Source organism: Homalodisca vitripennis, chromosome 1 (assembly GCF_021130785.1).
Source record: "Homalodisca vitripennis isolate AUS2020 chromosome 1, UT_GWSS_2.1, whole genome shotgun sequence".
Classification (NCBI taxonomy): Eukaryota; Metazoa; Arthropoda; class Insecta; order Hemiptera; family Cicadellidae; genus Homalodisca; species Homalodisca vitripennis.
The window spans coordinates 228,778,401-228,795,669 of record NC_060207.1 but is presented as its reverse complement, the minus strand read 5'-3'; the positions used below and the strand labels follow the sequence as shown (position 1 = coordinate 228,795,669).

Sequence of the window (17,269 nt, the reverse complement as noted above, 5' to 3'; positions counted from 1 at the left end):
TATCTGATTTCTTGTATTGTAAGGGTGAAATGCTTGATTTTTATGGAACTGTTCACTATTAGATTTGTAAAAACTTAAAACTTCAAAAACGTACAGAGATGGGAGCGTCAAAATGTTCTTGAAGGAAACGGTTTCCTTCACAATCCTTCCATCGTTAAAAACAAACTGCAAACAAAGAAAAAAAGGTTTTTATTTATGAAAAATGGTTTACATTACTGTTCGGAACTTAAAAACAATTCTTATAATTCATTTTTGCAATTTGAACACATTTTTTGAGTGTAATTAATTTTACCAAAATGCCACCCCATATCTCAGGTGCGAGAGAAAGCTAATTGTTCTCAAAGCAAAACTCATGGTACTCGTTACTTATCAATATAAGCCACATCCGATGTTCTTGGAACTAAATTCTTGGTGGATTATAATTGGCACGAGCATTATTTTTTTTCCTCTCGTGAACTTTGTAGCTGCCGTTCCTGCTGCCGAGCAAAACCTCGCGCGCCATGTCCATAAGTAAAATTTATATTTTCGTATTATAAATTAGCCCTTTAATTCGAGACATCTAACTTTGAATGTAATATAAAGTTGTAAATAGTAAAGCAACTTCCCTTGGTTAATGTTTTATTTGGCAGATTAATATTGATAATAGTGTGGTGGATGTCCTTCTGGCGAGACCACGTTGTCACGAATCTTAAGTTGTCACGTTAAATAGCTAACACTGTCGTGATTTTGTTTTAGGCGAGTTTAATTTCGAGTCTGAGTTTATAACTTCGAGTGCTTCCAGCATTCATGTTTTAGACTTCTAGTCTACTAATGTTCACCTTTTCCGACCACAGCTGCAATGTCGAGCCAAGATACTGACGCCAGCGCTTGTGAGTCCACATTGTGAAGGTAAGTCAATTTCAACGTTTTAATAATAAAATTATTAAGTTCGCATGCAAAATTCCCCATAGAACATTGGAACCATTAGGCCCACCCCCATGACATCATTTACTTCATTTATAACTCTATTTGGCAGCAACGTGACAATACATTATACAATATATAATAACCCTGTTACTCGTTACTGGTTACATCCGATGTTTTTTTAAAAAAATTCTAGGCGGACTAATAACCTAATTGGCACGGGTATTAATTTTTTCTCTCGTGAACTTTGAGCAACACCTCGCGCGCCATGCCCTTAAGTAAAATTTATATTATAAATTAGTCTTTCCTCTTTTATTTTACATTTTTTATTTTTAACATCTAGAAAAGGTGCTTTTGTTTATTTGCTAAACGTTCAACCCCTTGTGTTTCATTCTACAAATCCAACGCACATTAATGTAGCAAAGCAAGAAAATTAGTAGCAGCAAAATATTATGCGCTGTCCAGCGTCTACTACCCCCCCCCCCTCATGATAGCGACATCGCCACAAAGCCTCGTAATCGAAAAAGAGACCACGTTTCCGGTTCGACGAATGACATGCCGCTCCGTCCTTTGACGCCTTTTCCCTTTGACACGGCCGCTGTGTAACGACAATTAGGGCAGGCTCGGCCCTCTCTATATGCGCGAAACGCAATTAAAACAAAGGGACACACGGGCGTGTACGCCGCCGTGCCGAGTAATTGCGACAGCTCGGGATCGTTTCCCTCCCTCCGACCGCACGGCACGGCACGGGTGGGGAGGGGGGGATGAGGGGGAGGTTCAACGTACTCTCTAACTGTTTCTGATCCGGTCTTCCTTTCCTTCCATCTTCTGCCGGGCCGAACTCACAGCCCGACTGCACGGTTCGCCGGACTGTGGAACAAAACATCGTTCGGTTCATCATATTGTGGCCATCGCATGACAAACACGTAATTGAGTGAGCGTTAGCGAAGCCTATGACTCGCGGGGCTGGTAAAATGTAAATTTGTATCTCATCATATTGTGGCCATTGCATGACGACACGTGTAATTGGCTGAGCGTTAGCGAAGCCTATGATTCGAGGGGCTGGAAACATTTAAATTTGTATCTTATCATATTGTGGCCATCGCATGACAAACACGTAATTGAGTGAGCGTTAGCGAAGCCTATGACTCGCGGAGTTGGTAAAAGTTTAAATTTTTATCTCATCATATTGTGGCCATCGCATGACAAACACGTAATTGGCTGAGCGTTAACGAAGTTTGTACTCGCAGGGCTGGAAAAAATTAATTTTTTATCTCGTCATATTGTGGCCATCGCATAACAAACACGTACTTGAGTGAGCGTTAGCGAAGCCTATGACTCGCGGAGTTGGAAAAATTTAAATTTGTATCTCATCACATTGTGGACATCGCATGACAAACACGTGTCATTGGCTGACCATTAGCGAAGTCTATGACTCGCGGGGCTGGAAAAAGTTCATTTTACCTCATCATATTGTGGCCATCGCATGATAAACATGTAATTGGCTGAGCGGTAGCGAAGCCCATGACTCGGGGGTGGAAAAATTTAATTTTTTACCTCGACATATTGTGGCCATCGCATGACAACACATGTAATTGGCTGATCGTTAGCAAAGACTATGACTCGCGAGGCTGGAAAAAATTTCATTTTTTATCTGTCTGTAGGCTACGCACGATATCTCGACAATTGAGATTGTGCACGAAGCTTCATTTCTATACCAGGATCACTGAATTCGATGATGGTGCATGTCACTGTATGGAATTTGGCTGAGCGTTAGCGAATATTTTCACATTGCAGGGTTAAAACTTGTAAATAAACCCCAATACACCGATAAGAGATTCACGCGTGTACCATATTAACACACGTACCCTGAATATTCCAACACGTACATCTTTTAGATTTGTATTAATAATACCTATTTAAATAGTTATATGAAAACCAATTTAATAAACAAAAAGGTGTATATATTGTGTAGAAATATTTTTTGAGAAAAATTTCATACGTATATTTTTAAATTTTGCATGAAACCATCTCTACGAGAATGAGTGGTATGGTGCGTCATTTTTGTGTCAAACTGCCTTTTTGTAAAATTGTTTATATGTCTCCAAGACATCTCGGGAATGAAACGAGCTACAGAACTGAAATTTTGCATGCAACCTGAGGGAAGCCTGTTACGACCATTGCATACGTAGAATTCAAATGGCACTGGTACATACCATTACGGTACATAAGTCTGAGGAAATGACACGTCATTGACAACGAATAAATTGACCGACGTAAGTAATACGGTTGAACGAGGATACTTGCAGTGGGAGAAGTGCACTAATTGGGGAGTGTGCGCCGACAATGGCTGAGAGAAAGTGTCCCCTGCAGTGTGCAGCCCCGCTGGCAGTCTGGCACATCTCCAACACGCGACCTACTGGACGCCAGGAGGCGAGAACACGAGTATTTTAAATCTTGTAATGGAGTACTATTATAGTTCGTGACACACAGCAGAGATGAGAGGATACCGGACTGAGCGGGCATCACGTAACACGAGCCTGAAAAAAGGTTTCCCTCAGTTGACACACACAATTTATAGTTCGTGACACACGGCAGAGAGGAGAGGATACCGGACTGGACTGAAAAGGCATCACGAATCATGAGGCTGACAAAAGGTTTCCCTCGGTTGACACACACAATTTATAGTTCGTGAAACACGGCAGAGAGGAGAGGATACCGGACTGGACGGGCATCCTAACATGGCCGACAAAATGTTTCCTTTGACTAATATACATATTTAAAAAATAATGTTTAACTTTAAATAGTTACCAAGTTTAAATTAAAAATATGAATTCGGATATTAAGCAAATAAATTAGTTGTTCATGATTGATACAATTGATCAAAAGCTACAGTATCTGAAAATTAAAAATTAAATTTTTTACTGGAATAACAAAATTTAAGATATTTCAAGCTAACGACACGGTATGAATTTCAAACTATTCCAAGATTTAGAACCACGAAACATGGTATAGTTTTTGGATGTATTTCCTTTTATTATCGTGTGACGTAAAATAAAATATACAATAAAATGAATAACACTGGTTACAGTGCAAGGTAGTAGAGCTGTGCGTGCGTGTGTGCGCGCGCGCAAAGGACAGCAACAGCGCAGGGGTCAGGAAAGGTCGCATTACTTCAGGGGCCACAGTCCTGTGATGGGTCTTCTGGATATAAAGCGTAGCAATTCTGAGACGTTACGATATACAAAATGATTGTTCAAATATTCTTTTTTATGTGTTTGGATTACTTGAATGGATCTAATCTTATTTGATATTTTGTTTTAATCTTATTTGATGTTTTAATTAATTATGAACACGTTATATAGCCTTACGAAGTGATATCACCAACAATTAACTACACTCAGAAGTATAGCCTACATAAAGTTGAAGAATGTATTGCATATATCAATTAATTGTTACTAGAAAATATTATTTTTCAGAGCTTCACAGTCACAAGACTACAACTGACTAGCAGTTACCCGCGGCTTCGCCCGCTTCTAGTTCCAGTGAATTATATTTCCGTCGCCAATGTTGAGTTTGCCTTGTGCCGCGATCAAGAAAATCTGTCAAAAAGTGTATATTTATGGCCCTTATAATTCATTCTGGTCATTGCTTTTATTGTTTCATGGTTGATTTCGCCTTGTTTTCCGATCAAGAAAATAAACATATGTACACAGGAAGTAATGCCTTCTTTCGAAACACAACTAAGATGGATTTTATAACAGACTGTATTTATGTTTACAGTAAAAGTTAGATGGTAACTTTTTGTTATTTACAATATGCCACAGCGCAATTTTTTGAAGATTTTGAAATGTATAATTCCCTAGTTACAAATCGAACGATTTACTCAGTATCAACAACGCAAGTGCTCAAAAATACCAATTTTCGAATTACACAAACTTTTCTATAATTTCTATGATAAGTATATGTATGTATCATACCTAGGAACCTGCCCTAGTTCGTAAAGAAGCCGACAGTGAAAACCGTATCGAAATCCGTTCAGTAGTTTAGAAAATATCGATGCACAAACAGACCAACACCACAGAGCGACTTTAGTCTGTACTATTTAATTATTGCTCGATGTGTATTATAGGCAACGCTACTACTGTTGTGTTTCAACCTCGTCTTCACCACCGTTGCACTTGTACTTGTCTTGAGCTCTGCCCGTGACTCGGCCGATCTGTTTGTAGTGCAGCTAGCCGGCTGTGTTATGACACGACAGTTAAACCCCGGACTCGTGACAGCTAGCCGCCAACTGCGCGTCACCCCGCCCTCCACGACGTCAATGACCCATATTTTTTATTCCTCCCCTCGTCTTCGCTCGGACGGGACCTCTCCCGCCGCCAACCCTCCCCCCCCCCGCTCGTCCAACCTCACGGGCATTTATTAGCTGAAAAACGAGCCGGCCTTTGTACCCTCGCCAAAACAGGTTTCCTGAATTAAACGCTCTCTCACCGGCCTTCCATCTCGGGTTCTGGCCAAATACGGGTTTCAGCGGAGAAAGGTCAGTTTGTGAAAGTGAACTACAAACGTAGGTAGCCTACCGTGGTCACGTGTCGCGTTAACAATGAAAACCCACGTCTAAAGTTATGTTAATACAATTGGAATCACACTGAAGAGTAAATATTACTCGCATATCACGGTGGCATTCGGGATAGCTGAACACGATCAGTCAAATCTCTGCTAAACTGGCTAAACAGCGAAAACAGTACTGGGTCACATCTTAAAGGACTTAAATGGGTTACATATTGACCACAACTTTTCAAGAAGGGCAGACGACAGAGTTTAGTTTAGAGAAACCACACTGACAAATCGTCATTACTCAATAAGTAATAACTGACGATAAATCCTGAGCATTCCACGCCGTTTAAGAGCTTCCTAATTTACATCACATTTTTTAATAATAGATATAAATGAGCAGTTCCATACGATTGAATTAAGGTACTAAGGGGAATATAGCGAACATAATTTCAAAACCCAAAAGAAAACCCCCATGTAGGTGGCTGGAATGTGTGGACTTACCTTTGACACTTTCAGGAGGTCGGGGAGCCGCCTCCCTGCGGAGATGTTTCCTGGAAGGACACGCAGCAGGAGTCTCTATCTGTTTACTGGAGGTGACTACAGCCACCGGCAGCTGTCTCTGGCCGCGCGACTGCAACAGACAAAACTATGACAGATATCTGCTGATACTGATCCGTCCACTTACTGGAGGTGACTACAGCCACCGGCAGCTGTCTCTGGCCGCGCGACTGCAACAGACAAAACTATGACAGATATCTGCTGATACTGATCCGTCCACTTACTGGAGGTGACTACAGCCACCGGCAGCTGTCTCTGGCCGCGCGACTGCAACAGACAAAACTATGACAAATATCTGCTGATACTGACCCGTCCACTTACTGGAGGTGACTACAGCCACCGGCAGCTGTCTCTGGCCGCGCGACTGCAACAGACAAAACTATGACAGATATCTGCTGATACTGATCCGTCCACTTACTGGAGGTGACTACAGCCACCGGCAGCTGTCTCTGGCCGCGCGACTGCAACAGACAAAACTATGAAAAATATCTGCTGATACTGACCCGTCCACTTACTGGACGTGACTAAAGCCATAATTTTATTTCATTCCTTCTACTTCTGCGAGGTGTCCAGTGTAAGTATCATAGTCTGTAAGTATGTCCGCCCACGCCGACTCTACTCGGCGATCACCGATCACACCGATTACCAGGCGAGATGAGCCGGCCGCGGCGGTATTGAGGTCAACCGGTTGTCTGCCGCGTCCGTCGCGCGTGAGCGGTCTCGCCACTTACCATAACCTGTTCCCCCACACCACCTGCCCGCCATTACACAACCGGTCCGCCCCACATCAGATGTCGCCCATCCACCCTTTTGTTCCCGCTTCCTAATCGCATTCCCGCCATTAATTATATACTCGGATAGACTCGACACATCGCGAAACAAAGGCGGGGGGACCTCGACCCCACCGGGGCCCTCTCCCTCCATCCAGAACACTCCATCATTTGTCGGTGACCTTGGCGTGCTTCTTCACACCGAGTCGATGGTTAAATGCCTGTCAGATGTTCTTAGAGTAATGCGATATCTCACACAGTTCTTCTGTTCGGTGACCCAAACGTTCAGGACGCCCCACGAGGGTTCACTTTACCTTTCAGTTGAACCTACACTGGATACAGCAAAAGCCAATGTGCACAACCTTATGGTCGTCCAGGAGCGGCACATCACTAACCGCAAATATCGAGATATATGGGTGCAAGGATAGTCCGATAGGTCTACTGCGGGGGATGGATGACTGATGGAGTTGGTGGGGTTAGCTTGGACGTAAGGGTGTGCCGTTCCCTGGCTGCTTAGACTGGTAAGGCTGGTACATTGCTGCTTTCCACTTCTTCCAAGGAGACATTCCTTAGTCATGGCTGTCGAAAGAAGACGACCCAGACCACCCAACTTTACCAATCCAGAATATCCTGTCACACCGGAAGCGGCGCTAAGGTCCTTTTAGGACTGAGTTCAATTTCTCAGCAATCCAGACGTGACAGAAACTCGTATTATTACATCCATAAAAACCCAAATAAATAAAGAGCATGTTGGCGAATTGTAAATACATTGAACATAATTACTATTAAGTATACAACACGTAGCCATATAGCTTACGTTAATTTAACACGATTTCAAAACAAAGAAGAATCATATTAAAAGGTCTGCTATTACATAAGTTGTGATTAAAAATGTATTGACCGATACTTTCCTCTTGAAAAACGCTTCGTTTAAGTAAAAAACCGAACGGTCGTCTTCGTCTTGTCTCACCAGACCGGTGTACAGCTACAGCTGCCATGCGGGTATACTTCCCCCTATTCGAGCGTCGGTAGACATGTATCGTACAAGGTACAATCCTGTCGTTCTGGCAGATTTATGGGTGCGTTCATTACATTTCTCGTATTACAAGGTGGCGGCGACAGTCGCGGCGACCGGTCGCCGGTAGTCGCCGATGATCGCCGCAACACTAGGCGACAGAACCCACCTGTAGCACAGCTCGTCAGGCGCTTTCTGTTTCTATTTAATACAATTAGTAGCATGTCATGTAGCAATAGTGTGCACCGTTCCATTGTTGATCATATTAAATGAAGAATTTTACAAGAGAAATGCAAGCCGCTGAGTATAGCGACCGTTTCCTGAGCTGAGAGAAAGGAGTACCGGCTGTATCGGAGGCATCTTTGTTTTAACCTTCATAGCATTTACGACGTTATACTTTAAATGTTAGAACTATGAGACATGATTTACTTTAAATATACAACTAACACGAATCAAAACTATTTATATTTCATCACTAAAAAAAGGTTCAATTTTTATTTTACTGTATACAATATATATAGGTACTCAAAACGACTGAACTTAAATGAGCAGATTTAAAGCGTGTGCTATTTCTATTTATAATAACACATCTCCCATAACTTTGCAAAAAAACAAAAATAATAATAATAATAATAATAATAAAGGCTGTGTCACATAGAAGGTTCTACATTAGGCCTACTACACATAGGTAAACTACTTTCAATGCTTTACAAAGTCTGATAATGTGATTATTCAATTTGAGCCTTACATATTAACATACGAAAAATAGTCTATTATGATATACAAATTATTCCAAAAATATTCTGCTATTGATTTGAATGTTATAAAACACTAGAGAATAATGTGCTATACTCCCCACGGTTCGAAACCACACTACAATTATTACCTAATTTGAACCAAAGTATATAATTTTTAATTAACTATAATTTTAATAACTGAAATCCAGAATTTATCGCTGTCGGCTTCTGCATAATGAAATAGCCCATGTCATCATTGTGAGAAACAAATGAAAATGGATCTTAATACGGCATAAAATGTGACATGTTATATTAATTGAATCACGCCTTTAATGAAACTCAAATTATTTGAAGATTACTTTAATTTATTTTATTTTTAGACTAAAATCGCATACCGATGGGATCATTCAATCTCCACTGTCCAATTTCGACTAAAAGCAACGCCAAAAGTAGCATGACTGGCGAGTGACTTCTTTATTAAAAAAAACTTCCCCTATTGGTTACAGTTAACCGAGGTTGTGTGCAAATTTGGTTCTTGGATTCTGGGCTATAACAGATAGACTATGGTTTTACGAGACATAATCTCTTAAATTGAAACAAATTTTTAATTCATGTATAATATTTCAGATGTGTAGTAGTAACAAATGACTTAAAAGGTTAATTATACAAGTCCAGATTACTGTATTAAATTACATCGTGTACGTGTATATAAAGACATAAATTGTATTCATCAAACAAATAAATGATAGATTTTACATAAAATTACAAATGTAAAAATATAATAGTTACTGACATTGGGTATTGTACTTTTTTCCTTCGTTTAACAAAATGGCAAACCGACGAGATACAAAATGAGTCGTACATTGTTGAAACACAATTACGATTTCATTTCTCACATTTATTAACAGTTCCTTGCACATTTTATTACATTAGTGATAAAATGTGCTTCCAGTAGTGTACTGAAATATAGGCAATGGATTACCCATTGTTTTATAAAGGCGGTTGCGAAGGACACCATAAGCAGAATCAACAGCGTACTTATATAATTCAGTCTACACCACATAAACTTGCAGTATAAGACTTGCGACCTTGAATGTGTGGGCGCCGACCGCACACCATTACCATAATGGACTGGGCGGCTCATCAGCGGCAAGCACAGCCAGAGCTGCAGGCGGGTCCTTGACCCTGTCACTATCCTCTCGACTATTTGTGTGAGGCCTGGGTACTGGCCGCAGGTGGATCCTGTATACTCCTCGTTCTCGGTAGTCACTTGTGCCCTCATCAGCGGTAAGCACAGCCACAGCTGAAGGCGGGTCCTTGACCCTGTCACTATCCTCTGGACTATTTGTGTGAGGCCTGGGTACTGGCCGCAGGTGGATCCTGTATACTCCTCGTTCTCGGTAGTCACGTGTGCCCTCATCAGCGGTAAGCACAGCCACAGCTGGAGGCGGGTCCTTGACCCTGTCACTATCCTCTCGACTATTTGTGTGAGGCCTGGGTACTGGCCGCAGGTGGATCCTGTATACTCCTCGTTCTCGGTAGTCACGTTGTGCCCTCATCAGCGGTAAGCACAGCCACAGCTGGAGGCGGGTCCTTGACCCTGTCACTATCCTCTCGACTATTTGTGTGAGGCCTGGGTACTGGCCGCAGGTGGATCCTGTATACTCCTCGTTCTCGGTAGTCACTTGTGCCCTCATCAGCGGCAAGCACAGCCAGAGCTGGAGCCGGGTCCTTGACCCTGTCACTATCCTCTCGACTATTTGTGTGAGGCCTGGGTACTGGCCGCAGGTGGATCCTGTATACTCCTCGTTCTCGGTAGTCACTTGTGCCCTCATCAGCGGCAAGCACAGCCAGAGCTGGAGGCCGGGTCCTTGACCCTGTCACTATCCTCTCGACTATTTGTGTGAGGCCTGGGTACTGGCCGCAGGTGGATCCTGTATACTCCTCGTTCTCGGTAGTCACTTGTGCCCTCATCAGCGGCAAGCACAGCCACAGCTGGAGGCGGGTCCTTGACCCTGTCACTATCCTCTCGACTATTTGTGTGAGGCCTGGGTACTGGCCGCAGGTGGATCCTGTATACTCCTCGTTCTCGGTAGTCACTTGTGCTCTCATCAGCGGCAAGCACAGCCAGAGCTGGAGGCGGGTCCTTGACCCTGTCACTATCCTCTCGACTATTTGTGTGAGGCCTGGGTACTGGCCGCAGGTGGATCCTGTATACTCCTCGTTCTCGGTAGTCACTTGTGCTCTCATCAGCGGCAAGCACAGCCAGAGCTGCAGGCGGGTCCTTGACCCTGTCACTATCCTCTCGACTATTTGTGTGAGGCCTGGGTACTGGCCGCAGGTGGATCCTGTATACTCCTCGTTCTCGGTAGTCACTTGTGCTCTCATCAGCGGCAAGCACAGCCAGAGCTGGAGCCGGGTCCTTGACCCTGTCACTATCCTCTCAGAGCTCTGGATTGCTCGAATCGTGGTGGGCGAGTTGCCTCGTTAGGTCACTGCTGTATAATTGTCTATTTAATGTCCAGCGCATAGTAAGTGACTCAACCTTGTTAACGCTATGAAGATGAATCGTTTCTCAGAAGCACTCCGAGAACTAAATAGATAATGTTCACTTCCAACACATTGTAAAACACCACTCTGCAATTGAAATGGATTACAATGAATCATTTAACAATGTTGGCATACCTCTGACATTTGCCTAATCTTTGAATGGAAATTTCAAGCCTGAAGTTGATACGTAAATACCACCACCAGGTTGAGTATGACCACCATCCGGACTGAAATAATAGTCCTGAAAACTAGGTGAAGTTTGAACACTGACATCATTTTATGGCTAAACCGTAGAGAGTTCAATAAATTGCCAAAGGCATTATGAGTCCCAGCCATATTATTTTTACCATTAACGGACTTACTACTTACTTACTTTCAGATCTCCGCCAATTTGTTGTTAAGGATTGAAATCTGTTATGTTGAAATACTTTAGATCAGTTACAAATCTAATCCAGCCGTAAAACCAGACAGAAGTTTGATTAGTTTCCTCGAAGGTTATTCCAACTGGTTAGACCGGATGTCGATATGAAAAACGTACACAGTCAACTTTTGACATATTTCCTTCATACATTCTGCCATTTCAGGACCAAAAGCATGAAATATGCGTAATGAAAAAACTTTTTCAGATAAACCATAAGTCACGTCTGGTAATATACAACCAATTGTTGAAAAATACACCTCTTGGCCATGACAAGGAGGAGAGAGAGAACACAAAAGCGCCATTATGAGGTACAATCTGCGCCATAAAGATTAGGGGGGACCGTGTAAACATGACGTGGCATCCTTGGCAGGGTCACGGGCCGGGCCGGGAAGCAGATAGCGCCACTTGTCTATCGATCATTTGTGTGCTCACCTGCTGACAACCGAGTCATGCAAATAAACGTCCACTGGCTGGCAATTACATGACTCATAGCTTTTGGATTGTGTAATTCACATCTTGCCAAGATCACGACCCATGGCGAGGAGATAATAATTACACCGTCTTATCGATAATTTATTTACTCACTTTCTTATACCCCAACCTTTAAGTAATGTAATACCCATCTTGACGTGATCATGGAGATGAGGTGGTATCACTCACTTATCGATTATTTGTTTGCTCACTTTCTGATAACTGACCTAACCTTTTAAGTGGTGCAATGCCCATCTTGACGTGATCACGGGATATCGCGGCGGCCCACTTATCGATCATTTGTTTACTCACTTTCTGATAACTGACTGACACCGAACCTTTTAAGTGGTGCCATGACCATGTTATGATCACGGCTATCGCGGCGAGGAGATGGTATCACCCACTTATCGATTATTTGTGTGATTACCTGCTTGTAAGTGGGTCATGCATATAAACGGTCACATGTGATCATTTGTGTGCTCACCCGCGGATAATGAGGTGACAACAATACACATTTTACACTGTACGCTTACTAAATAGCCTATTATCTAAGCTGTTAAGTGTTATCAACGTACATGCTGAGTGGTGCTTTACTCGTCTTGATATTTTCTTTGTCACATTTTAAGCGTACTATAGGCTAAGATGCAACTGATGATACCACCTAGTAACTGTAGTGTGACGTTGAACTACTTAGAATCGGAAATTCTGACAGATCAGCCTAACGTATAGATTTCGTTAGGTCGGGTCCGTACAATGTCCCCAGCCATGGTGGAATGGTTGATTCAAAATTGATTCCGAGTTTAGCTCCAGTTCACCTTCCTCTTAGTGAAGCATCCAGAATCTGGTGCTGCTACAGACTTGACTCCTGGAATCTGGAGCCATGTTCGTCGGAGGAGATAAACATAGTCGAAAACGAAGAAGCTCAAAAATTTACATCGTTTCAACATCAGAGGCACCGTGTAATTCAGGTAAATTGCATTCTCATTGTCTCATCAGGTGCACAATTGAGTACTACTGGAACATTTTAGGAGAATCCAGATTTAAGTAAAGTTGAGTCAATTGAAAAATGAATTCGAATGGTTTGCAGCATTGGAACTCAGTGTCTTGACTAGCCAAAATGTGATAAATTCACAAATTTATGAATATACTTAAGCCAGTTGAGCGCACATACCCAAAATGCACATTTACATATAATAAACCTGTCTATATACGCTTGACAACTTGCCAGAAGTTACTCAGAATCTAGGACTAGACAGAATATACAACGAAAATACATAGATTCCTTCACTTGGTTAAGAACGATACGAGTGGTTTACAAGGGACAATGGTGATCTCCCGGGAGATTCTGATTACTCAACCCCGACTCGATGTTCTCACACAAACTCGATGAATAATATAGAAGAATGTGACAGACACGTGCTCTCTGGTCGGCGCCACGTGACCAGCAACGTGATACAAGGTACAACCGCAAACCAGAATAGAGGTAAACAACCTAACCCCTCGTCAGCTCTGCTCTGTCGATGGAGAAGGCGCGACAATGCAGGCCGAGCTCTTCTCCATAAGAGTGGCATCGGCATCTGATGCAGCAGAAATTCGTTAAACTGATTCTTTTTCATTTTTTACGTTATTTGTGCTGTATAAAAGTTAGATATCCCACGTATACCAATGTTAGTGGTTTTGTTATGAAGATTACATATGTAATAAAATACACTTCTGTGCGATAGCTTTGGATAGAAAAGTCCTACAGACTTGGTACATAGTTTCCTCTTGGTAAAAGGAGCTCGTTATGGATTTAAGGTCAAAGGTCAAAGGGCAGTTCGTACGTCTGCACGTCTGTGCAACAGTTCCGGATAGAACAGTTCTATAGACTTGGTACATAGGTTCCTCTTGGTACAAGGAGCTCGTTATGGATTTAAGGTCAAAGGTCAAAGGGCAGTTCGTACGTCTGCACGTCTGTGCAACAGTTCCGGATAGAAAAGTCCTACAGACTTGGTACATAGTTTTCTCTTGGTAAAAGGAGCTCGTTATGGATTTAAGGTCAAAGGTCAAAGGGCAGTTCGTACGTCTGCACGTCTGTGCAACAGTTCCGGATAGAACAGTTCTACAGACTTGGTACATAGGTTCCTCTTGGTACAAGGAGCTCGTTATGGATTTAAGGTCAAAGGTCAAAGGGCAGTTCGTACGTCTGCACGTCTGTGCAACAGTTCCAGATAGAAAAGTCCTACAGACTTGGTACATAGTTTCCTCTTGGTAAAAGGAGCTCGTTATGGATTTAAGGTCAAAGGTCAAAGGTCAGTTCGTACGTCTGCACGTCTGTGCAACAGTTCCGGATAGAACAATTCTACAGACTTGGTACATAGGTTCCTCTTGGTACAAGGAGCTCGTTATGGATTTAAGGTCAAAGGTCAAAGGGCAGTTCGTACGTCTGCACGTCTGTGCAACAGTTCCAGATAGAAAAGTCCTACAGACTTGGTACATAGTTTCCTCTTGGTAAAAAGGAGCTCGTTATGGATTTAAGGTCAAAGGTCAAAGGGCAGTTCGTACGTCTGCACGTCTGTGCAACAGTTCCGGATAGAAAAGTCCTACAGACTTGGTACATAGTTTTCTCTTGGTAAAAGGAGCTCGTTATGGATTTAAGGTCAAAGGTCAAAGGGCAGTTCGTACGTCTGCACGTCTGTGCAACAGTTCCGGATAGAACAGTTCTACAGACTTGGTACATAGTTTCCTCTTGGTAAAAGGAGCTCGTTATGGATTTAAGGTCAAAGGTCAAAGGGCAGTTCGTACTTCTGCACGTCTGTTCTATAGTTCCGGATAGAACAGTTCTATAGACTTGGTAAGGTTCCTCTTGGTCCAAAGACCACGTTATGCATTTAAGGTCAAAAGGTTAAAGGAAAGCTCGCATAAGAAAGGTCCTATTGACTTGGTACATAGTTTCTTCTTGGTATAATAATAATAAATAAAGAACTATATTGATTTTTGGACCCAAATATTTGCCATCTTAGTAGATTCAATTTGTGTTCTGCCTGTTATGGTACATTGGTGTAATAATATAAATAAAATAAGATTTCTCACACTTTACCTCAAATATAAATCGTGACTACTTTACAAGAAATCAGTGTTTGAAATGTGTTAAGTAAACATAAGGGTTAAGTGTCTATCGTAATGTTCCGTGCATTGACACAGTGCACATCCAGAAAATGATACAATACAATATACCTTTATTGCCAGAAACAATTTTAACATTGCATAGCATGCGTCACATAATAATAATTTTACAATCATTAAAATGTCTTATACTAACGATTTAATTTTTAAAATATTGTAAACAATATAGTTTTTATAGTTAACAATAAAAGTTGTCAAGCAGTAAACTTAATATATAATAAAACAAAACTTTGGATGTCAACGCTCCTGTACTATTGCACATTGAAGCTGCTGAGATGGTCCATGAATTCACCAACTGTATAACATGAAAACATGAATGAGACACTAAAAAGTGTCGCAATGCACTTTTGAACCGACTTTTGATGATACTGATCTAATTATTTTGACACAGATAAGCCGATACATGGACAATCACAATCGTTGTCACTCCGAAAGGAAAGATTTTAATTCCAGATAGTGTATGTAAATTGATTCCAGTAACCTTTTCAGATAAAAATAGTCCCCGGCACATAAAATGTATATTATAAAAATATATTCTTTGGATGGAGTATCAAATGATCATTTTTGAAGCTTGCTTTGGGGTCCTTAGAAGTTCTGACAGAAAACATTGCGACACTGTTGTTCATAAGTTTCATTCTACTCCTAGATAAACAAGGGTCACAGCGATATTCGAACCCTCGACCGGCCAGCAAGCGAAGGGTTCACAACAGTACACACTACTTCTCACCACACATTTAGCCGGGAGCCGTTTGACTGTCTGCCAGTGAGTATGTAGTAATGTATTTTTGCGCCGGTCTGCTCGAATTTAAACGACCTCGCCAAGCCATTTGGCAAGTCCCTAGAAAACAATGACATGCATTCCCTATTCTCGTGGCAATCAGGGCTGAGCGTTCCAAACACACCGTTATTTATAGCGGAGATCATCTCTTTGGCCCCGTGTTCAAAAAATTGTTTACACTGAGCAATAAACAACGGTGAGAGGAATTTATTCCGGTTCTTCACACAAATCTTCTTTACGAGTGCAAACAAAGGCAATACAGTCCAACCTCGATAGGAGGTATTCTTAATAAAGAGATTCGTTTTATTGAGGTTTAATACTGCCGTTATTTTGTGTGGCGAAGCGTGTTTTCCGAGGCCGGTCCCGAAGTGGCATTGAACGAACACTAACACCAGTGCACAATCAGTGATAATTGAAACGTTACATACCACTTATACTATACATATAAACTCCGAATGATTTGAAGCAACCATGTTATGGAAGGTGTGATATAAAGCATGAAGTAGAAGACTGGACTAGTTTGAGGTTAGGGCTATGTAAGGGCTCCCAGAGATCCAGTACCGTGAACTGATTGATAATGATGCAGTTCAGGACGATGTGGACAGCGATACTTGCAACAAGAAGTGGAAGATATGACCAGGTCAAGAGTACGGCGTCTGTGAGAGCGCTGTCACGACAACGAATACCAAGAACTGATGGTGCCACAAGTTCAGGACGACGTGGACAGCGATACTGGCAACAAGAAGTAGAAGATATGACCAGGTCAAGAGTACGGCGTCTGTGAGAGCGCTGTCACGACAACGAATACCAAGAACTGATGGTGCCACAAGTTCAGGACGACGTGGACAGTGATGCTGGCAACAAGAAGTAGAAGATATGACCAGGTCAAGAGTACGTCGTCTGTGAGAGCGCTGTCACGACAACGAATACCAAGAACTGATGGTGCCACAAGTTCAGGACGACGTGGACAGTGATGCTGGCAACAAGAAGTAGAAGATATGACCAGGTCAAGAGTACGGCGTCTGTGAGAGCGCTGTCACGACAACGAATACCAAGAACTGATGGTGCCACAAGTTCAGGACGACGTGGACAGCGATACTGGCAACAAGAAGTAGAAGATATGAGCAGGTCAAGAGTACGGCGTCTATGAGAGCTCCGTCACGACGTCAAGTACCAAGAACTGATGGTGCCACAAGTCCAGGACGACGTGGGCAGTGATAACCGGCAAGAAGAAGCGGACGGCAAGAACAGTTCCGAGACTGTGGAGTCCACTGCGTGTTTTTTCCGCGACACCGCCACGGCCGCATCGGTATTCAAGGCCAGTCCGGCATTCCGTGGTGG

At 42.4% G+C, this 17,269-nt stretch overlaps 1 protein-coding gene across 2 annotated transcripts in view; it reads right to left on the bottom strand.

The window, feature by feature from the left end:
* Positions 1–17,269, bottom strand: part of LOC124353126 (lysine-specific demethylase 3A-like) — a 281,811-nt gene that overhangs the window by 122,335 nt on the left and 142,207 nt on the right. For both annotated transcript variants that reach the window (XM_046802970.1, XM_046802971.1), the window contains exon 7: positions 5,965–6,094. In XM_046802970.1, the coding sequence (XP_046658926.1) occupies positions 5,965–6,094 (130 nt within the window). The remainder of the gene's footprint in view (positions 1–5,964; positions 6,095–17,269) is intronic.